Source organism: Bacillus rossius, chromosome 2 (genome assembly GCF_032445375.1).
Source record: "Bacillus rossius redtenbacheri isolate Brsri chromosome 2, Brsri_v3, whole genome shotgun sequence".
NCBI classification, from domain to species: Eukaryota; Metazoa; Arthropoda; class Insecta; order Phasmatodea; family Bacillidae; genus Bacillus; species Bacillus rossius.
This window is the reverse complement of record NC_086331.1, coordinates 104,641,676-104,665,223: the sequence shown is the minus strand read 5'-3', so window position 1 is coordinate 104,665,223 and position 23,548 is coordinate 104,641,676. Positions and strand designations below refer to the sequence as shown.

Sequence of the window (23,548 nt, the reverse complement as noted above, 5' to 3'; positions counted from 1 at the left end):
CCGACTTAAAGCTAATGAATATGAGTGATGCCCGGAGCGGTAAGGTCGAACCCACAAAGAGCGAGATGCACTAGTGAATGACCACCTAGGACACTCAGCTTGCACCACCGTGGTTAACTGCAGACCAACGAATTCATTGCACCTAGTGTTGGCCAATTTATATCTTTTTTCCCTAACCCAACTGGAACTAAGGGTATTGTTTTGGAACGTGTCTTTGCTAGAGAAGACTAAGAGCAAGTAATGCCGAAGCCTGTACGCATAGTCATGCTGGGTTTCTGCCATGCGGAGGAAGGTCTTATGCATCGTGTGCTCTGTTTGGGAATTGGCCAGCCATGGTAGCAATTGATGCCATGACTAACTTACTCTACCATCTTACAAGGGAAGGGCGTGAACTTCGGGTCGACGATCTGAACGTCCCTTTTAGACAGTAAAGTACTTCCCAAAAGCAATGAACCCAGTAAAGAAGAAAACCCAACCCTCAATTGCTCTCATTAAATAGCCGACCAACAAACGAGTCATAACTTTATGTACCCGTAATGTTACAATCATAATCGCTAAGCCAGGGTGGCCGTGAGCTAACCTCCGTAGCATAGTCAGGTGCACACCGGCTTACGGTGGGGCTGTTTTCGAGTCCCGGTTAGGGCATGGCTGTACGATTGAGCTGAATATGATAATGAAACGAATAAGCGAATTGTATTTGATTTCTGGCGAAAGCCGTAGACCATTACTTAAAAAAAAATTGCCGAAAGAGCGTCTGGCTACCGTGCTTGTGACTCGGGTACGATACGGTGTGGATAATTTATTTTTAAGTTGTTTCGATTTTGCATCGATAACGTGAAAATTCGTGTTTATATTGAAAATAATGTAATTTTTTTTACTAAAAACCTTTTAGCTACTACGTCGAAGGAAATATTAAATAAACAAAACTCTGTTATTATATGCACAAAATTATTATACCAAAATTAAACAATTTTTGCCCTGTCATTTCTACAATTTTGGTGCTCACTTGAAGGTGATAACTTATCATAAAAACACGTTAATCATAAGTTCTGATCGCAACACGCGCATGTTGTAAATGCGACAGGTCTCATGAACATTTTTGTTTAAAAAATACTTAGGGAAGCAGCCTTCGTTACATTTTGTAAATAGTAAGTAATATTCTTATACATTTACTAACATTAACATATAAGTAATAGCCTATATTAAGAATAATATAACACAGCTATTGAGCTTGAGATAATTCTACCAAAATTATAAAATTTATCAACATCATTATAGTATCCACCAATATAACGAAAAATTATCAATGGAAAGTATAGTTGCATCCTGAAGTATGTTCATGGCATGTTGAACGTTACCCCAGGAAACCATCATTCTTTTGTTACTGTCTTCCTATGGTCGCTTTTGTTGCAGGCAGTAGTATTTTAGTAAAGATTTGTGATAAACACAACGAAGTTACCTACCCATTTCTTCGCTGTCTATAATAATTCTTAGGTATGACTTCACTCAATCTTTTCTAACAGACAATGTGTGCTCACTTTGAGAATCAAGTGGCATGAGCATTCTAACAAAAAATGTAAAATAGTTGCTGCTTGTAAATTAATTATGATTAGTTAATCTCGATTTTTATTGCTTTCATGTTTGACATCAAAAATTTTTAAAAGTGTTTTTTAATATAAACGATATGAGTCCACTCTTTAATGACCGCAAAGAAAGTGTTAATACAGAAAAGTTTTTTTTTTAATTTTACTAACAAATAACACTTTGTGAATCACCTTCTAGTAGAGAAAGTACCTTTAGGATATCTTGACCAAATAGAAATTTAAAAATACTTTTGAATGCTTCAGACGCGTTTCAATGTAGCCTACTAATTTGTATATGTGTGACTCAGCCTAAATTATAATTCATTAAAAATTTACTTATGGGTAAAAAGAACTGAAAATGACCAAAAAAACATTGTTTTTACCTGCTCTGACTGTCAATTATCTTTAACGCCCATTATTCAACACCTAATTCATACATAAATGTTTACGTGTGTAAATAAATGCCCAGGCATTACAGATGGGATGTACGGGATTTTTTTTCTTCAAATCTTAATGGTAAGATCACTTAAACACAAACATTTGTTATTCAAATAGGTGCTTTTAGTAAAACTATAAAAATTATTTTCCTGAACCAGAAAACAATTTTATTAGTACATCTGTTTGTACCATTTTTTTTTCCTTCAAAGTGTTGCTATTTGAACTTCAGTGAAAAGTGTAGAGCATCATGGATATCTCTGCAACCTAACTATGAGTTAGTTGTGAGAATGGTTGGAACTTCCTGCTAAGAATTACAGTTTACAGACATTTTAAATAAGTGCTTTCTATAGACACGATGTACACTTTATATTGATTGTTACTTCTTACATGAAATTAATTGTTTGGAAGATATATTTTTTAATAAATTATTTTGCGATGCATAAAATACTATGCTACACTAATTGGTAGCTATTTCAGTTACCAAATATTAAAATTTTCACATGGATATACAGATATAGATACTTATATAAATGTATTTAGAGCTAAAAGTGAAGTTGAAATTCTTAGGAAAAGTGTCAAACAGGGTCATTGTTCGGGATTTTTTAATTCTCATATAAAATATTTTATATAATGAGGGAAGTGAGTATGTAACGGCGCCTTTTTTTTTAGGAAAAACTAGTGGAGAAAGTACCAGCCAACATCAGTTTTGATATTTGTACGAAAAATGTTCAATAATGCAATGGTACTTGGTGACAATACCAATCAGGTGATTAACTCTTCAAGCACCGTTGTATTGTAACAAGATCATGCATGTGGAACAAACCATTTCAAATATTGTTAGAAAGTATAGAAGTTTAACTGTAGAGAGCCATATAACTGAATGTGAGTATTGTTAGAGAATTGTGTGAGCGTTTTGTGGATAATGTCTGAGCACTCTGTGAAAGGTGTGTGAGATTCGTGAACACTGGGTGTTTTTCATTCGGAGATTTATCGTGTTAACATTTTCTCAGTTTTTCAACGATTTTTATCAGATACGCTTATAATTAACTCATGCTTAATGTATCGCAGAGCATATTTTAGCCACAATTCATGTCTATCGTATTTTTAGGTCGAATGTTGTTTCCGTGGAGTTTTAACATAGTTGTCATTTTATTCCAGTATGTAGACTAGAAACATTGGGTTGAAATGGTTGAAATATACCGTAATGTAAGATATTCTTTTGCGCTTAATTTTTAAAGGAATACTTCAAAAATTGTTGTTAGGTCAAAAGAAAGAGGGGGAGGCATACTTAACTGGGTTTAATTTCTGGTTGTGTTACTTAATTTAAGACTCTTAAAATACGTTTTACTGATTTGCCGTAACATGCAACAAATTTAAAGAAACAAACGGGAGTTGTGGAGTGTGAAATTTTATCATTCTTACACTTTCTTTTCCACGTGCCGGTTTATATGCATACCTGCAATAATATTGCACTAATAAAATAAAATTGCACTAAACATGAGGCAGCTTCAATATTAACAATGCGTAGACATTAAACCTTACTTAAAAAAAAAAATCTTTCCAAGTGGACCTTAATATGAAAAGACCTCGACTCGAATACTTTGTTTTCATTCGCCCAACTTGATAGTACCAAAGTACTGCGTAATTTAATCAGTACTTTAAGCAGCTTACATTAAAATAGTATTTTCAATTAATCCAGCCATTCATTTCGCAAAGGATTCGGCGATGCAGTACAGCCTTGATTGTGTTAGCTGACATATACAGGTTTGCTGTAATTGACGTTGAAATACCACGTTGTTGCTGAAGGTGTGTGGGCTGGACAGAGCAACAAAACAAAGTGGGCGGACACTTGTACCGTGTCCGAATTCCAGTACGCTGTTGTCAACTTGCGACCTTTCGTGTTTAAAGTGCCGCTGGGACGTGCTTGACCAAACCGGATGGATTCAATGTTTGGCCTCTTCAAACAGTATTAGCAAGCCAATCATTTAGTTTACATTTTTTTAAACAAATAAATTTGATTGTAAAAATAATGTTTTAAGTAAATTTATTAATTTCTAACAGTATTATTATCATCACACGAATTTATCGCAGTGTATTTTATTTTTATACCTTTGTTACATTGTATACGATTGTTATGTATGAGCATGAATTTTAAAAATTTCCTTACATACATGTTTAAAAATTTATTTTTTATATTTAATTTATTATCATTTATGTATCAAATTACAGTATTTTTAATATTTAATATACTTAAGTGCACATTAAATATAACTTACAAAACGTTTCAAAATGGCGACGTTCGTTTACTCGAAGAACGCGAAAAGACCACAGATTCACTTACTTTCATACCTGCATAATCCTCCTCCAGTTAGGACAGCCTTGGTGATGTCACTTCTGGAGCCAAGCTCGCGTGAGTACAAACCAGAGGCAAATCCGGACACGGCCTGCTAGACCGCAATGGTTCCAGCAATGTTTCGCCACGTCACTCCTTGCTGTCCCACGGCTGTCCCATGGCTGTCCCACGGCTGTCCCACGGCTGTCACACGGCTATCCCACGGCTGTCCCACGGCTGTCCCATGGCTGTCCCACGGCTGTCCCACGGCTGTCCCACGGCTGTCCCATGGCTGTCCCACGGCTGTCACACGGCTATCCCACGGCTGTCCCACGGCTGTCCCATGGCTGTCCCACGGCTGTCCCACGGCTGTCCCACGGCTGTCCCACGGCTGTCCCACGGCTGTCCCACAGCTGCGCCAACTGCCAACTGCACTCGCCCTCGTTGCTCCAAACCACCTCCACCAGCTTACGTCAAAATGTTTACAACCCCTGCCATTTGTACAGTTCTACTTGTAACTTGTAAATATACGTTATACTATGACTCCACATGACTTGCTACTTTACAACTGAAGCTTAGAAATAACAGAAGAAAATGCACCAAGTAAAAATCATCATTTTTTTTTAACCTTTAATTTTCATCAATACTGAAATTATTCTTCCATTAACAATACTATACAGGGACAAATTTCACGTGCTAACTTGTGAATGTTTGATCAGATGTTTAGTAGAGTTAGCCAAAGTTTACAAATATTTGGGCATTTTATTGAGGAACACATTTGGCAGGTAGGCAGTTTTAAAAATTGTGAACTAGTCCCTGGTTAGAAGCTCGTGACAGCTGTCTGTCCTCCTGTCACACGGCTCTTCACTGCTGCGTCACTTCCGCTTAGCGCGAACTGGCTGTTCATGCTGATCGCACAAGCGCCGTCCAGGCAAAAGACCCATCTCCAGTTCATAGAGTCCTAAATCACGAACCAAATGTAACTCAAACAACTATGATCCTCAACAAAACAAAACAAAATATTGGTTGTCTGTAAAGTCGGTTTACGGACGATAGTTTAAAGTGACAACGTCATAACAAAACACTGATGAAATGATTGCATACTTTTTTGAATAAAATTGAATAATTTTTATTGAATTATCACTATTTTGTATAGATACAAAGGAGTGAAATGAAATCTACAATTTAATTGATAAATTTACTTTTATTTGCACTCATTAATTTAAATATGTTTATTACTTTAACGAATAGATTATTTTAACTATATTTTTTATACATGTTTGCTATTTAACTTCTTCCAATATGTGTTATTCTGTTAAGGATAGGACGATGATAGGAAAAGTAGGAAACGAATGGGAGTGTTTCAAGTTTAATGTGTCTCGAAAAAGTCAAATCGATGGTTGTTCCAATAGAGTGGAAGAGAGATAGATGCGGCGCAAGCGTACAATGAGCGTAACGGGACACAGCGTAACGGGACATTTTTTCGTGCGTGCAGCCGGCGTTCATCGATTTATTAGACGTCACGTCAAAAAAAACATACCGTTAGTGATAACCCAGGGTAACCAGCCCAGATAAGCCAAGAAGCCTCTGAAGTATGGCCTCGAGGTCATGCGATTCGAATTCTCTGGTTAAATATTCACATAAATGGCCTTAAGCATTGCCTGCCCTCAACTGTAGAGAACAGAGAATTGCACTTTATCATCTGATCTATGCGTGGGTGCTGTAGTAGTCAACAATTTTTATTGGAGCACCATATTCTAACACGTGGGCTAAGAGGTCAGAAGTATGGCTGTTTGTCGCTCAGTTCTCGCTGAGGCTTGCGGCGACGAGATCCCTCAGAACGCCGTTAACACAAGGCAGTTCAGGCTCCGTTGTAACGGATAACATTAACTGCTCCTCAGTATGCTCATAAAATATTTTAGTTGCAGTTTTTAACCTAAAAATAATTGTCTATGAAATTATGTTCCTCTCTGAAAGATTGTGTATTCATATGTCTCTTATTAACTAATTTCAACTTAATAATTATGCAAAACCTCAAAATCTTTTTAATATCTTAAAACCAATTTTTGTGACATTTAAGGTTAGATTTTTGATCTCCCATACAAATGAAATTTTTTGTCGTGAAACCCATTGTTTTTTTTTTTTTTTAAATTTTATAATATATATTATATTCCTTAAAATTTGATAGTTTAATTTTTTTTATTTAGTCGTTTGTCAGTACACTGTCAAAGATAAAACATTTTTGGTGAAAAAACGTTCTAACTTTAATCAAATATAATATTAATAAATAATATAAAAATATTAACTTAATTTGTTAAAATATCATCTTTAAACATTTCTAGGTAAATTATTTACGTAAACTTTAGTATCTAATTGGTAATTTTTCAAATTTCTCTAAATAAAAATTCTTATTGGCAAAACGTATTTCAAAATTATAATTCAAAAACCTTAAAGTACCCTATTAACTGTTACTTTAAAAATATGCACTACTTCAAAATTGGAATAATAGTTTTTTGTGTTTGCACTTTCCGTAAAGATAAAACAAAGTTTTTTTTGCGGAAATAAAATATTGTAATTTTAGTCACAGTATTTTATTCAAAAATTTGTAACTATTAATTTTGATTTAATTTTACTATTCAAAAATATTTGGATCATATTTTTTTTACAAAATTTATTTGTAAACTATATTGATAGATGAGCGATACGAATCATGACTTAAATTACACTCCCTGTTAGTACTACAAATAAATCTTATTATTAAATAAGTTGATTTAAATATATGTATTTATTTAATGTATTAAATAATGAAATGTGTATTGATACAATTATATTTTTTATTGATTTTTTGAATAATGGTTATTCTAGATCGTATGGATTTGTATTAGAATATTTGAATACATATTGAAATTCTTTCAAACACAATTTACCTACTGATAATACAATTTGTTAGCTTATTTTTTCAGCACTGAGAGGAAAACATTATATTATTTTTATATAATTTTAAAAAAAATAATACCCTACAATAATTTTTCTTATTTTGTAAATATTATTGTATAGGTGAGACACTAACATGCATTGAAACTAAAATATTGTTTTATATATTAACATAGTTATATATTTTTTGAATCATAATTAAGAAGTTTTTATAGTAAAATGAATAAATTCTACTTTTAAGAATTAAATATAAACAATTTTTACTAGTTTTTTTAATTTGGCTTTAAAGATAACAGTTTTTGTTTACTAAATTTAACTTTATTTAATTTGAGTTTTAAAGTAATATTTAATAAACTTATAGGTTCGATGGTAACCGTAAACTTGAATATTTTAGAAAAAGAGAATAAATTTATTGCAGTTCAATTTTTTAAATATTTGTTTTTTGATTTATTAATGTTAAATATTTTTAATTAATTGAATAAAATAATACGCTGTCAAGTTCGACTTAATATTTTTTTAATAGGGTTGAAAATGAATGAAGTGTTTGTCGTTAAATGTGAGACGTACTGTCATAACTATGTCGTCTACTGGCTGTACCCGGGGTGGGGGGAAGGGATTGCTACTGATGCTGATAAGACATCGAGGGCACCGGCTATCGTGCTAGAGCCATCCTGTGTGCTAGTTCTTGGGGCGTCAGCTACTCTACTATGCGTGTAACACAGATGGATGCGAGAGCGTTATTTAAGCACACGGCACACTACAGGTGCGGTCTCAGTCAACTTGGCCCTTCAGCTTTCGGCTCGCCGGGTCACGTTTCCAGGGGTCACGCGCCTAGGGTTCTGTATGTTGCGAGGGGCGAATCTTCCGCAGACTGACGGACCAATGGCTGTGCAGTAGTCGCTGACGCTGTGTGATCACGCAAAACACACCCTGCACGAATGCACTTCCATTTAACGACGGTCATTTCCCGCGGACGGACTTTGTAACGTAAAACGCTGACAGCGATACGGGGAATTGAACTTTGAAACGCCCGGGCGTGTAAGTCCTCGCGTGCATCAACCAAAAAAGAAGCGCGTTGTGTGCATGGCGTCAACATGGCGACCTTGCGAGATCGAGACAGAGAGAGTCATACGACGTGAAGTCATCATTCCCGCGACCAGACGGTGATTCCGGGCTGCGTGATCAAAGGCATCACGGACATAGTGTGACCACACCGGCCGCAGAGCCAGCGGAGCACGACCGAGATACCTCTGCTGCTGCAGAGATGATGAGTGGTTGAAGGGTTGCTGGGCTCCGGTGTCGGTTGAGGGGCGACTTGGCGCGCCATATTTGAAAGACGCGCGCATTCCGCCACGACAAGAATAACACGAAGCGGCAGTGAGTTCCATGATTAGTTTCTTCACAAGCCCACTTTAATCTCAAAGTTAATTGTGTTACCTCCAGTCCGGAAGGGCGGGAGGACAAGGGGAGAAGCTCAGAAAGTGGTTCTAAAGTTCGTGAAACAAAAGTGCTTTTATTAACAAAACTTGTAATAACAACATCACATCCTTCAATACACGCATGCTCAGATATGACACCCTTCTGATTTCTTATTTTGACGATTACAGCAAGTGCCCACGATGTCTGTGAACAGAAAAATATAATTAACAATATTGGATCTTATCTATATTTCACACACATTAAATTAACCCCTTATTATAAAGCAAACAGCAAATTATATTAGCAGAAAATATGAACATCAAATCAATTGGTTTTTGGTACATTCAACATTACGTTAACTAACTGTACTAACATGAATTTAACATTTGCCAAACAAATCAAATTACAATTAGAGAATGAGAAAATGTGAAAGAAAATAATTAAGGGGAACTGACATGAAATCGCTTATAGTACAGTTAATATTATCCGTAACTAGTTTACATTCTCTCTCATCGCGGTCTGATTCTTTAAAGTTAAACAGTGTTTCTGGTGTAAGTCTCAATACCAAATTTATGACACTTAAAATGTTCACGTTCTTACACACACGTTCTTACACTCAGCGGGTCGTATTCAAAAGTCTCCTGGTTACTGACATCGGTATGCCGTGGCGCCCCGCCAATATTGCGGCGAGCAGTCTTTATCTTTACTCGGCTCGTCAGTCGTTCAACGAAGTAGCTGCGTTTTGAAGTTCTCTCAGGAGTGCTCGTTACATTGATCGTGTAGTCCGGGAACTTATGACAGTTCAGTCGAATCCGTTACGTAAAACTACGTTGGTTACGTTACGGTAAGCCTCAACGTATTGCAAGTTGGTACACTTTACGTTATGCGGTACTCGACCTCTCCTCCGTCTCTTGCCACACTGTCCCACTGCCGTTTTACTTTCAACCCCAGTCAAACATTTACTTTACTTATCCCGTAACCTTCACGAGACAGTTCCCTTCATTATACAGACGAGGCAAATTTTCTGTTTCCTCACTCTGCGAAAATTCTAAGTCCAAACTAATTCGGCTTGAATTTATTCTAAGTCCCTCGTGAACTTGTTATATTTCTACTGGGTTGAAAATTTTTCAGAGTCTCTTACGGACTTAGATTCTGACGGCATCTCTTACCGTTTTCTTCCTGAAGCGGTCGGCACGTCGTCGGGCAGCGTGACGGAGGAGGCCGGTGGTGTAGATGGTAGTCACTGCAGGTTCATGCTGCTGGGCCAGTCGGAGACTGCCTGCAGAAGCGTTGGCTGGGCCGGTTTATATAGTCCGCCGGGGCCCGACCAAGGAACAGTCTGGATACCCGCCGGTGGAAGTACGTCATCGTTGGTTGTTCCGATTTTTTTTTTCTAACCTAACTTAAACTAAGTGTATTTTAGAGGGGTCCGGGTTAGGGAGGGACCTAGGTGCGTCTCAGGCCGAAGCCTATACGCCTAGTCATGCTGGGATTAGCCATGCAGGGAGAGGGTCGCATGCATCGTGTGCTAGGAGGGGATTGGCCAGCCATGGCAACGATTGGCGCCATGACTAACTCCCCTCACTCTTAAATCTAGACTATAACTAGAGATAGGTTGGGCCCAGGTAAAACCTGCATAGACACAGGGAAAACCCTGGGCACATTCATGCGGGATGCAATTTGGCATGCATTACGTGTAGGAATTTACAGGAGACAGAGGTTTCTGGTTGTTCCGGACGAAGCCCGCGAAGACGGGCGGAGTCGAAGCGGCCCGAGCGGCCCCGATGCATTGCCGTCCGGCGCGCAGGACTCGAACATTGCGCGCCCCTGTGCTGCGGGTGGTATCCATCAGATAGCCAGGGGCGCTGCCTGGTAGTCGTATAGTTACGCAGTGCGAAACTGCGTAACAATTGATGTGTAACATCTCAGCTCTCGGTTTACGGCATTTAGTAGGAATCTAATTGAACGGAAGTCGCTTGGAACGGAAATGTGTAACCGCGGCGCTGCCATCTGTGGCGGATGGCGGGATACAAATTTCACAAAGCCCAAGGGAAAAGTTATAGTATTAACTGTTTAGTGAATGTTAAGGAGATGGACAGTATTTCAATAAAATTCCTTGCAGAAAATCAGGTCCAAACCAGGATTATGGTATTTTTTTTTTTAAATCTTTTTAGCTTTTATCGGAGCGTTTCATTAAATAGTTTAAAATTTCAATAGTAAACTTAGACGCTTCCGCAACGCCTTCTAGCGGTGGGTGCGAAATCTTAGTGTGATTCGTGTCAATAAATATAGTTTAAAACACAAGTTGCGTATATTTATCATGCTCGTGTCTGTGTTTTGTATTATGAGTGTATTTGCAACAAAGTAGACACGAATTTGCTCGTTACCTAGGTTAGATGCTACAAATCACATTTTTTTTTATATCTGAACCTGGATGCTGCACAGCGACGCATTGGTGCGTTCCCTTACCACAAACCTAAGTGAGGAAGGCGGGTAATGAATGTGAAACATATTTCTCAATTCCAGTTAGTTTATGTCCTTGTAATGAAATTCAGATGTTTTTCTGCTGGTATTTCAAGGTTAGGTGACATCATTTTCTTGAAGTTATTGCAGTTATTGAAGTTATTTTGTTGATTTTAGGGAGTCATAAATAAATATTTATACTTAAAATGATAGTCAATAAAATTATTTTTTTTACGTCGCTTCATTAAATTTTCTTTTAGTGTAAGTTTTAAATAAACAATAAATAAATAATCATGCTACAAACAATTTATGTTATTGTTTAACCGGTTTCTTGAAAAAGGCAAATTTTTAATAAATGTATAAGATTAAAACTTTAATAATTTATTATAGATCATTTGCAAGCATTCACATGTTATTTTGGAAATAAATAAAAAAACTTATGTATAAATACGGACATTATTTTATTACCTACTATTAATCATGAAATAAAATATTTTTTTAGTTTTATGAGTTAAAATTTACAATCACAGTGTTAGTTATAGAAGTAATCTTACATTTTCATCAGATGCTGTCTGTCAGAAACAGTTGGAAAACGCTAAATGAGAACAAATTTAGTTCTTATATTTTAATACGTTGCCTAAACAAAATTTCAAATGATTTATTTATAGTAAGCAATCTTTGACAGTCAAAATAAACATTAATTTTAAGGTATAAGAAGTAAAAAAAATGAAATATTGTGTTTTAAACGCTAAGAAACATGTATCAGCTACCATTTATTTAATATTTTTTCAGCTGTCTTCGGAAGCAGATGAGGTTAGTTGCCATTATAATTATTTTATTTCCTGTTAACTAACGTTTTTGATTCATTTTTGTGCTTTATTTTGAAACCATTTCATTTATTTTGCTTTTGTACATGTTGGCTTTTGGAGTGTTTTCTTTCCTCTTTATTGCTTGCATGCACTAAGCTAATGGAGTATTTACAAACGTAGGTAGTTATTATTAATAATATAGCTATCCAATTAATAAAACTATAATAAATTAACACAACTCTATTACTAATGCGGATTACAGCTAGATATAATTTTTTAGAAAAAAATATTATTTTTAATTGCCGGAAGTATGTTATTAAGTGTTTATATAATAAAAGCTACGAAATAATCTTTGATCAGAATATAAATATAAAATGGTTATTGAATGATATCAAACTTCAGCACAAACCAGTTGTATCATGCTTTTCCACGGAATATTTAATCCTATGTCTCACAATTTAAAATATTTTTAATATAAACACTCTTATTAATTGATTCCTAAACGCTCAAAATATGTTAACGTTTATTTGGTAAACTAATATGAAGTGTTGTCACAATGAACATTTTAAAATTTAAGTCTCTTTATATTATATTATGGAAGGAAAAATGCAAACACTTCATCTAACTAAATATTTAAATATAAATTCCCTACATTAAAAATGCTTTTGCACAACAATTTTGGTGAAAATATGTTTAATAACACATACATTCTTAAATTGTATTTGCCAGTGAATGATTATTATTTAAACTTGTTTAAGGACCGAATGGAATAAGTGGTTTTTATGTTTTTAGTTCTTTAGTTTGTTATTTTCAAAAATGTCCAATTGTATTGGTTAAGCATAGCTAAACAAAACTATATATTATAAACATGTTTTCACAGCATGTCTAAAGGGTAATATTTTCTCCTCATAAGTTATGAGCAGTAGACAATTCTTACACGTCCCTTCATAAAATTCGAAAAATTACATGACTTATACAACCAGATGTTGGGCCAATTTTTCAGTTGGGTGGCGATAATGCTAAGTTTCTTATTTGCGACAACAGCAGATTTGATCAACTTTACTCAAGGTTTTGCCGGCGGAAATTCATTACGCTCTCTGGCCACGAGTCTTAATACATTTTTGAACAACACTCTCGATATTTGATTTTTGGTCTTGCCTTTCTATACAAACTTACGGTTCCATAGTTGGAAAGATAAGTAAAGTAAATTACTTTAAAAACACTATAAGGTATATTATATGGTACGTTGAACCAACTGTCTCTTACCTCTTTCATCATTCGGAGTTAGTGCAAGCGAAAAACATTTCCATCTCACGTTCAAATCTCGATATTCCTAAGATACAGAAACCCAAAACTTTGCAATGTTCAGAGTTAAATAAACTGATATTGTTAATTTTTCTGGTTTCTGGACGCCTAGAAAATAATTTCTGTAATAATATGAAATTTTTTTCTAAATTTCTTATTGCATTATGATATTTAGGGTTTCAAAAATATTTACTTTCTTGGTCTTTTGAACAAAATTCGTAATAATAGTTTGAAAATTAACATACTCATAAGCCGTATTTTAACTAAATTGAATTGCTTAATTTTTCCGTTGTATTTTAAAACTATATTCATTGCGCGTGTCTGCGTATTAGGTCTGGGTTACTTATACAATAAATATAACAAAATTTTCAGTTTTAAACGTTTTTCTTTCTGATTTTGATTTTATCATAGTTAAAGAAATATTTTGAGAAAGACTGTCACTTAAAGAACTTCATATAAACCCTCTTTGCAGTAACTTAGAAAATGTACATCACAACATAAAATATTTTCATTTGAAAGTTCTGTAAAATAACTAAAATATTTTAATATAAATCTAGTTTTTTACCCTTTTAAAAATAGAATACAATCTTTTAATGTTTATTCTGAACAGATTATGATGATGATATTTTTAATCATGTATTTAAGGAACAAATTTTGGGAAACGACGCTTGATAAATTGCTTTATTTCTACCTAAAATCATACAATTGGGAATGCTCCAAAACGTATGCATACGATTAAATAATGGTTATGACTGAAGTTACAGTATTTTATCTTGTATAGATATTTTTTTAAGTGTATCGAGTATTAGAACAATATATTTATAACTTTGATATAACTTTATAACTCAAACAGTTTTATGAAATATGGTATTTTTTGACTTTTATCAAAAATTTAAACGGAAAAAAATAATTTCTCATAGTTTTGTTTGCCGAACACTGGCGTTGTAATGTCTCCAAGATCGCATCGCACACATGCATGTAAACGATAAAAAAAACGTTCGTATATTTACTGTCTATGGCTAGCGTAAAAATCTATCGATAAGCGTAACTATATTTTTAATATTTAAACGAAATTCTTGTACTGTATTGAACTATAAAAATAAGCTTTTTAGCTAGTATTCGAACAAAAGTTTTTTTTCTAAAATAGAGTTTAAAAATACATATTTTGGGAAACGTCAGTACTCTACTGACACTCTTAGATCAATATTATCCTTTAATTCCTGTTATATTACAAATTCAACGAAAAACTTTTTATTTCTGTTTTCTTTAATGACAACCTGAAACTTCGGCGGAACAGTGAATTAGTTTCTGCAATTTTGTTAAATAAACTTTTATTTTAAATTTTAACCTGACACGAATTAAAAAAGTTATGTACTTTGTGCAAACATAATAAATGCACTAATTACAGTATTTGGAATATCATTGTCCTAAAATAAATCCGATTATTTATTTGACATTTTGTTGTATTTATTGGTATAATATAGTTCTAACAAAATGTGTGTTCATCAATGACTAGTAACCTGGAACATTCTTGTTCAAATGGTTTATTTAAAATCTTTTACTTAACTGGCTTTGACACGTTTCCATTGTGTGTATGAAAATCGGTTGGCGAACGCAAAATACTTTAGTAAAATTAATTTATGATTTATCTCGCAGTAGGCCTAAATTAGGAACTTCGCATGAAATCAATAAGTGGGTTCAAGAACTGCGTGAATATGTTTTAAGCCAGGAGTGTAAAACGTGAAATTATATATTTATGTTTAATCTTAGTTCTACTTGAGATAAAGGTATTCATTACTTCTTTTTTAGAGAGATTTGCAGTGACGCCCAGCAAGTAAAACGTGGAAAGTAGTTGATCAGGTTTGGATGATATTCCCGAGGTATCACCGCGCCCGAGACTGGTCTCGAAGCAATGACCGCAGAGTTAGTAGGCGGGAGGGCTTGCTGCCGGGAGACCAAGGCTGTACCAACAAGAATTCACACTGCCCGGTTGTAGGCACAGCAGTCAAATGGCCCGACGTGGGTGATTGTGCTTTCACTCTCTTCAACGCATTCACCTCATCGCAGGCAGTACAAGGAGTATAATTTGAAGTTTGACTCCATTTCTATAAGTTCATGCAGGAGTAAACTATAAAACGTATTTTAAAACAAGGCATTCGGTAAACAATTTCCAGTCGAGACTTCATTTTTCGGTATTAGTGAATACAACCAACTGTAAAACCAATCACACAGTTTCAAAACATCCTATTTTACTTTGCATAAAATGGGTGGAATTGTGTTTTTTTTTTTAATATTTTGAAAATTATTTGAAAAATTTATTGGCTAGCTACTTTTGGCATGACTAACATGTTACTTTTTAAATAACATTAAAAAAAAACTATGTGTTTCTATAGTGTCGTCAACCCCGAACGTTCATGCAAACCTTGTGTTTAGATGTGTTACGCAAAGTGTTTTGTGAGTGTATGTGTAATGAAAGTGATTTTTTTAATTTATGACTGTAAGTTTACGTATAAATACTTTCTATGAATGTGTTTATAGACAATATACGCCAACTGTAGCTTAAAGAATTTGCATAACCACGCTAACATAATTCCAGAAGTAAGCATAGTTATCAGATTGCTTGGATAATCCCCCCCCCCAAAAAAAACGTTTATTGTGATAATTTTATGGTAGTGTATGTATTTTCTTTAAAATTATATATGATTTGCGGATGTTTTAAAGATAGGGTTATGAACGGAGGGCTGTAATTTGTTAAGAATAGAAGGTAAGGGAATTGGTGGATGTAAAAAATTACCAATATTTCTCGTAGGTGTTCGCGTTACCACGCGATACGTTGTTGCTCGCATTTTACTCTACTACTGTTATGTTCTTAAAGACATAAAGTTAATGGACATACAAGAATAAGGCGACAGGCTCTGAACCATTTTTTTTTAAAAAGACGAGCGGTTTTCTGACAACTATAAGGTCAGCAGAACTGAAATTTTGTCAAGATCATATATTTGTTTATTGCAAGGGAATGATTCGTGCTTTCATGGCTGTCAATAAGTTATGTTATTTATGAAGCGTTAAACAACACCACAGATGGTCAGCTTTGTTAAATTCTGACCAGTGAAGCTAAAAAATATACATCCAAATAAATTAATACCCTATGGCAAGCTATACTCCCTGAAATACGAACTGTGGCTGTTTAGTTGTTCTGAAACTTAAGGGCCAAGGGAGGAAACACGGCACCACAACACACACAACGCCCTTAGTTCCTTACAATGCAGAACATAATTGAGAGTCTTGTTGTAGACTCCATGCCGTGTTACCGCTTGTGTGAAAGAAAACTCATAAATCAGAGAACAGGAAACATTTTATGTTAGAGCTAATTCAATTTAATTACTTAACAGGGATGACAAACATACATACAAATGAGTGTAGAGATTGATTAGGTAAGCAAACTGTCACAGACTTTAAATGTGTGCGCACTACATCGGTTGCTTACGTCGACCTCGCAAATATAAGAGTCAATGCCAAACTAAACATAAATCAATACAAAAGAATCTTTAATATACATTAGCTTGCACAGCAGGTAGATATTATACAACACACATGTTTAAGCGTTTCTTGCATAAATAAAAATTATGCGCTTCAGCGTAACAATTAAAGACACGCGTGCTCAAGTTCATAAAACATGTCTACAGCAAAAACCCTTAAACATGTAGAATCGTAGGCCCAGACGTAATTATTCGTATCTTACGCACATGCACCTTGTAAGCTTTAAATGTTAGGGATGTGCATTACAAAATGAAAAGAAATTTAAAAAAAATTATTTGAATGCGGTTTACAAAACCTTACAGGAACTAAACATAAAGACTTTGAGCATAACATGCAAAAGAAAGGCAACGAGTATCCTTATTGTGCTACAAAAGGCAATTAAGCACCTTCCTACCACATCTGGGAAATTTACACATAGCCGCGCAGCGGCGGAGAGAGAACATGAAATAGCATAGCAGACATTCTCCGGGTCTTTACCAAAAACAGCAGATAAATAAATCATCAAATAACATGAACATTACCATGGCCTTTGTGGCTCAACCACGTTTTATCTACACCAGGCTATATCGCACTTAACGAAAATGCAGCGAAATGCAATAAACACCACGATTGAATCCAAATGCATAACAATAATAACGTTAATGCTGGCCTAACGAGCAATAATCTAACTGCACAAAATTGAAAAACCTATAATTATTTAGCCAAAGTAGAATTTCTACAGGGCCTAGACGAAAGACTAATTTTACCTTAACCAAAAATAAGTTTAAGGCCGTTATTCCAAGACAAAAAAATAATGGTTTGGGTGCTAAATATGCTACACCTGTACCTTCACCGTATTCCAAGTGAATAAAATCGCTCCCAAAACATTAGATAGAACACTGCCACTCCCTTGTTTTAAGAGAACGGATTTCGATGTCCTATCCGTGACCTATCTGTTGCTCAAACTTCCACGCATGCGCAGAGATCACTTTATCAGTGATTTCGTCCTGTTGGCGGACCCGCGTCTGGCGCTATCAGCTCTTATATAGTCACTTCCGTAAACATCGAGGGACGTACCAAGCGTATTGGTGTGCCAACTGAAACTTAATGGTAGCGAAACTATTCTGGAAAACATTTTGTACACTTTATTGCTCATAACAAGAAATAATCGCAACTTAAATACTACTTGAGAAAATTATAATAACACAAGCTAATTCTTATAGTTTCTTCCTTTTTTTTTTGTTGTGTCTTTTTAGCAGAGTGGTAAAGTGCATGATATAGAAGGTAGAGTATGGGTAGAGGCAAGTTAAAAACCTAGCGGATGGAAACTTTTTAAAACTTTTTCATATAATTGTATTATTGCATTATGAACACTATAATTGGTGGAAAATAAATTCAATGTTATTTTGTTTTATTAATTGCTATAATGACGTCTAATGTATGTTGTCACTTTGCTAACCGCCTAAATAAAATTTCAGTAATTTTACAAGAGTGTAAAAAAAACTGTTTATTTTTATTACGTATAAGTAGTGTGTACGTAACGAAGTACTATTTTTTATTTTAAAACTACATTTTGGATACTATTTTTCTGTTGAGCAAAGGTAAGCAACTATACTCCTCCTATTAACTCAGCATGGAGCTTACCGCAGTGTCTGCTTTGTGTGTTTAGGCGGTTCCATTTATGTGTGATAGTGCTGCTTTTCTAGGATTTTTGCCGTAAAAAGTTATCAGTGTATAAGAAACGTCCGCTAAAATGCGCTGGAACCAGTTTCTAGCCACACGCCGGGCACCTTTCATTAAAACGGCTGCCGATCTGTTCCCTTGCTGGGATTATTTTTGGACACATTCTGGAATATGGCCCGCGAGTTAGGTCACGGTTTTATCCCAAAACGGCAAGTGACTGTTCGCTACCTTTCCCCGAAAGTCTTGGAATACGCCCTAAGTATGCTCCCAACTCGCGTTTTGCACGCCGCCCTCGTGCTGCAGAAAATCATCCTAAGTAGAAGTCTGCACGAAGAAGGTCATAAACTTGTTGCGAGCTCACGCAGTTCTAGCTTAGCCAACTGCGCAGGCGCGGAGGGGAACAAGTTGCTAAGCAACGCACACCAAGGGGGGGGGTAAACAAAATATTTAGGAGCGGAGGGGGGGGGGGGGTTGGGTGTAACTGGATCCCGCGAAGCTGGTTGTTGCAAGGCACGAAGTTCAAATCTTGAAGTTTCAGCGACCCCACCGCCGATTCAATTCCAAAGACAAAACTGGAGTCCTAATATTGTAAAATGGACTCATAGAAACATAATCTGTCAAAAGTTACAGCAGACAGCTGTCCAAAATTTGTAACATACAACAGAAAACCAAAATTATGTTGTAACTGGCTTAAAATGCGGCACAACCAGCCTCAGTGCACCTCATCCTCAGCGAGTGGTCGATGGCCAAGCCGGCCATGAAGCTCTGACGACTGACACTAAGAAACAAGTATACTAAAGCTAGTCTTACCAAGTTAGATAATGGTACTAACACAGCCGAAAATGGCAGGATATGTGATATTAATGATTAGTAGAGACCTGCAAAATTCGCGGATTCATTCGGTGATAGGCTAGAATTCAAACACACATACCTCTTAGATTAGATAATTTTGCTATTGGCTTATTGTTCATCTGTACGAATCTCAACCAGTTATAAACCCTCAACCAAAGAAGGATCGAATCACAGACAAACCAGCTGAGACGACTTACAAGTCGGCAGCCAATGAACTTGCGTTATTTGCCCGAGTGTACAGGGGTATGTGCAGTCTATCCTTAAGGCCATCGAAACCGCGAATTTTGCAGATCTCTAATGATTAGGTGGCTCTCAGAAAAATAATTTCCCCAATGCTATTGATTGCTGGTACCGTTTCACAGCACATTAACCATATCAGCGCAGATACTGTGTGCGAGGACATGACTTAATGTAGACTGTTAACCCAACTTGGCTCGTGGTAAAAGACAGGTGATTTTGACCAACACTTGAGTGTAAAGCAAAATGCCTCCCATCCAGGGACATTAAAAAAAAAAGAATCTCTATAAGCGCAAGTTCATCACAGGATAATTCATTCACCGTAGGGGAGACCAGGGTAAGTTGACGATGTTAAGCTTTGAAATGGCCTTTAACAGATAAATAAGCATTTATTATATCTTATTTGGTACCAATACGAAGTATATACTATTTTCTACTTAAAAATGTAACAAGGTTGTATTAATGTGTGTAGTTCTGAAGTTATTGACAAGAAACCAATTAGGTAGCACATTCGTCATCTTGCCCCAGGTGTGGGGTAAGTTGACGAACCTATTGGGGTAAGATGACGAAACAAAAATATATATTTATAGACAAAGTACACAATAGTTTAATAGATATCCTACACTAAACCACATGCAGGCTGTAAAGAAGATATATTGTAACATATTTGAACGACTTTGATAAAATTCCTTGCCACATAGTAACGAAAAACTGCAAGTTTTTACTTTGAAGAATGTCATTAACAATAGTCACACACATAATTGGAACAGTTTTCGTGCCACCACTCAGAACATGTGGAACATTGAATCCTGTCTTAATTTGGAGGTTCCACGTAAACTTCTTCACATGCAGGGCAAGAAACACTATTTTGGCTTGATGGTTTTGCTACAGAATGATCAGAGCTTCGTTTTTCAGTTTTCTTAGTTTTTCTTTCATTTTTATTCTCTTCTTTCTTCTTCTTCTCTCTATCTCTTTGTAACAACATGTTCTTGATTGGCGAGCTTGTTATTACTGAAGCTGATCCTGTACTTATTTTCCTTGTCGCGGTTGTCCTGTGGGCCACTGGCAATGGTTTTAAATCATAAAACGATGATTTTTTACTACATGAACTTGCATTGGCCTTCCCAAAAGAAGGCCCTGCTTCATCGATAAGATCACTATTTTTTCTGGCTGGGCTAATTAATCAGTCAGCTCCTGAAGCATTAGGCATATAATTTAGCCACAGATCGTTTGATGCATGGTCAGATGAAATTGGTATTTAAGTAGACATTAGTTCTTCACTTCCGGGAAGTTTTCTTTCCAATGTAGCCGCAGCAGTAAAATCACATTCTTTGAATATCTGAGGGTTGTAATGCTCTATCCCAGTAGCCTCAAACTCTTTGATGGCATTGCCTACAGTTTCTGATTTTGAATAAGGTGCAGCGAAGAGATTTCCCACATTACGGTCAGTTATTTGTTGTCCGGGATGTGACACCAAATAATTGTCACAGGCTTGTGAGTAGAATGTCTTCAAAGGGCCGAAAAACGAAACATCCAATGGCTGCAACCTATGCGAAGTATGTGGTGGCAATCCGACCATCACAATACCATTATCACGACAAAAATTCACAGCAGCAGTCATTTCTACGTCAATCCAACTCCTTTCCGTTCTCCTTTCCGTAATGCCTGGGCATCTACAAAAAAAAATCAAACAAAATCGTTACGACTATTAACACAGGAAATATTTATAATATTATATAATTTCATTATTATTTTTCTTTTACATAAATGTTATTCATATCTGTATATCATTGGTTTAAATAACACATTTAATACAAAATAATGCGCACACTGTCATTACCTATGGCAAGTTGACAATTGCAGGGGCAAGATGACGAATTCGTCATCTTGCCCCCGTCAACTTGCCCCAGCAGCCCTTTTTTTTGCTTTACCAAAATCACTAACAACATTAAAATAATTTCTTCAACAATCTATACATTAAAATACTCCCAAAAGTAAGCGTTTTATTTTACATGTATAAACATTTTATATAAATTGACTCTTTTCTTGTAATAGCTTAACATACGTACCTTCAATATTACAACAATGGCTCACGAAACAGTTAGCCTCTCAAAGCTGCCACATTCAAACTGACTGGAGAATTCCGCTGCACCTGCCTAGTAGGTGCAGATGGTGACACACAAGGTCACAGGTGCGCCAACCTTCTATCTGTGTTTCTGGATTAGTTACATACGATTCGTCATCTTACCCCGTTCGCCAACTTACCCCGGTCTCCCCTACATACCGGAATAAGCTTTTGAAAAAGTAACAGAAGCCAACTTCAGTGGGAGGGGCAAGAAAACCATGGGATGTTTGCAGAGTCAACATTGAGAAAAGTACTAACAGTTGCGTATCATGTAAGTTTCATGAAATATGTACCAATAGCTGCTCATATCATGGAATTGTTATTTATACGAGAAGTTACGGTGTGTTGTTGAGGCTAAAACTTGAAGCGGGCATGGGCATGAGCAGTGTTTCAAATCACAGAGAGACATATGTTTATTCCTCGTGATCATCAATGGGATGTTCGTCGCTATTGCAGCGCATACTCAATCAGGAACACGATGTAATGCGGTCTGTCACTAATCAATACGTGATCACCGCCTGGCAACTAAAATAGAGCTGCATTGTTTCAATTTATTTAAAAATTGAAATAAAATTCTTGAAAGATAGTGGAACCAACACATGTATCTGAAGATCATTTAATTGTTGAATGCATCCTGTGCATCCACTAAAGGTTGATATTCACATAACACTGTTTTTGTAAGAGCTGGAAATATTTATGCAAGCGGAAAATATTAATAACCTACTTTGAAGAGTCAGATTATTTATTAATTTCCCACAATTTGTACATTAATACCCATCAAATACGTCACGAAGCATCACAACACTTTAGTAATTCACATTGTGTCATTTACTTTCGTGTACTAGTGTGTCACGTGTTAACCGGAAAACCTGAAAGAAATCATTGATACTTTTCGATGATACTTCTGTGAGAAAACAAAGGAAGACAATAATGCATGTATATTTGGGCACAATGTTAGCAACATTAAGCTGGCACGTTGGCGTTGTGAATAATTGTGTCTAGCAGCGGTAGCCTATAGGAGAATATTTAATTAGCATTGTGCATTTTTATGAAAAAAAATCAAGAATTTTAATAATATTTTATGATTATAAAAAAAATCTCACACACTGTGTTGAAAATACGTAACAGGCAAGATTTTAGACTGACAATTTCTACTTCGCTTACATTTCTTATACTGGTTTTGTTTACGTTTACGTTCATAATCGGAAATATTTGAAATTCTGCAAACTCTATGTGTTCATTTGAGATGTTTTTAGCATGTTTTTATTTGAGATGGTTTATTTAATAAATCTATTTAAAATGAAATTTAAACTCTGCGTGATTTTAGTTGAAATGGTTTATTTAATAAACTTATTTAAAATTTCTCACTGGATATGAAAACGGAATTTGAGATACCGTCTGTTAAAAACACATCCCATAGTTTCAAATACAAAACTGCTAATTTAGAAGCAAAGAGACCCTCTTCAAATTACACGGCAAAAATATATTTTCGTGGAAATTTGGCTGGTAATTTACATGAACAACTTAAAGTACTTTTTAATTTATATTTCTCTATTTCTCAACTAGACTTGTAACTTGAAAATAATATTTTACCAACTTTAAGTTCCAATTTATTTATTCGAAAAATTTAAGCTTTGGTCAAACATGTTTTTAAACTAGCAGATTTACTTTTACCATACCGTAATATATGTGCAGTAAATTAAAGTAAATATTAGGAGTAAAATCAATTTTATGAGTTCTGTCATGCAATATAATCTTCTGAGTGCTAAGAAGTTTCTAAACCAATGATCAATTCGGGATTCCAACAATTTACATTTTTCCAATATTGTTTATCTTTAATTGACATTAT

The 23,548-nt window shown here is 35.4% G+C and overlaps 1 protein-coding gene across 3 annotated transcripts in view; it reads left to right on the top strand.

Annotated features, from left to right (window-relative positions):
* The window catches only part of LOC134529546 (potassium voltage-gated channel unc-103), a 408,698-nt gene that overhangs the window by 273,821 nt on the left and 111,329 nt on the right, over nt 1-23,548 (top strand). For 2 of the 3 annotated variants that reach the window (XM_063363750.1, XM_063363749.1), the window contains one exon: nt 11,962-11,982. The exons of the other annotated variant lie outside the window; for it this stretch is intronic. In XM_063363750.1, coding sequence (XP_063219820.1) covers nt 11,962-11,982 — 21 coding nt within the window. The remainder of the gene's footprint in view (nt 1-11,961; nt 11,983-23,548) is intronic. 3 annotated transcript variants of the gene reach the window in all.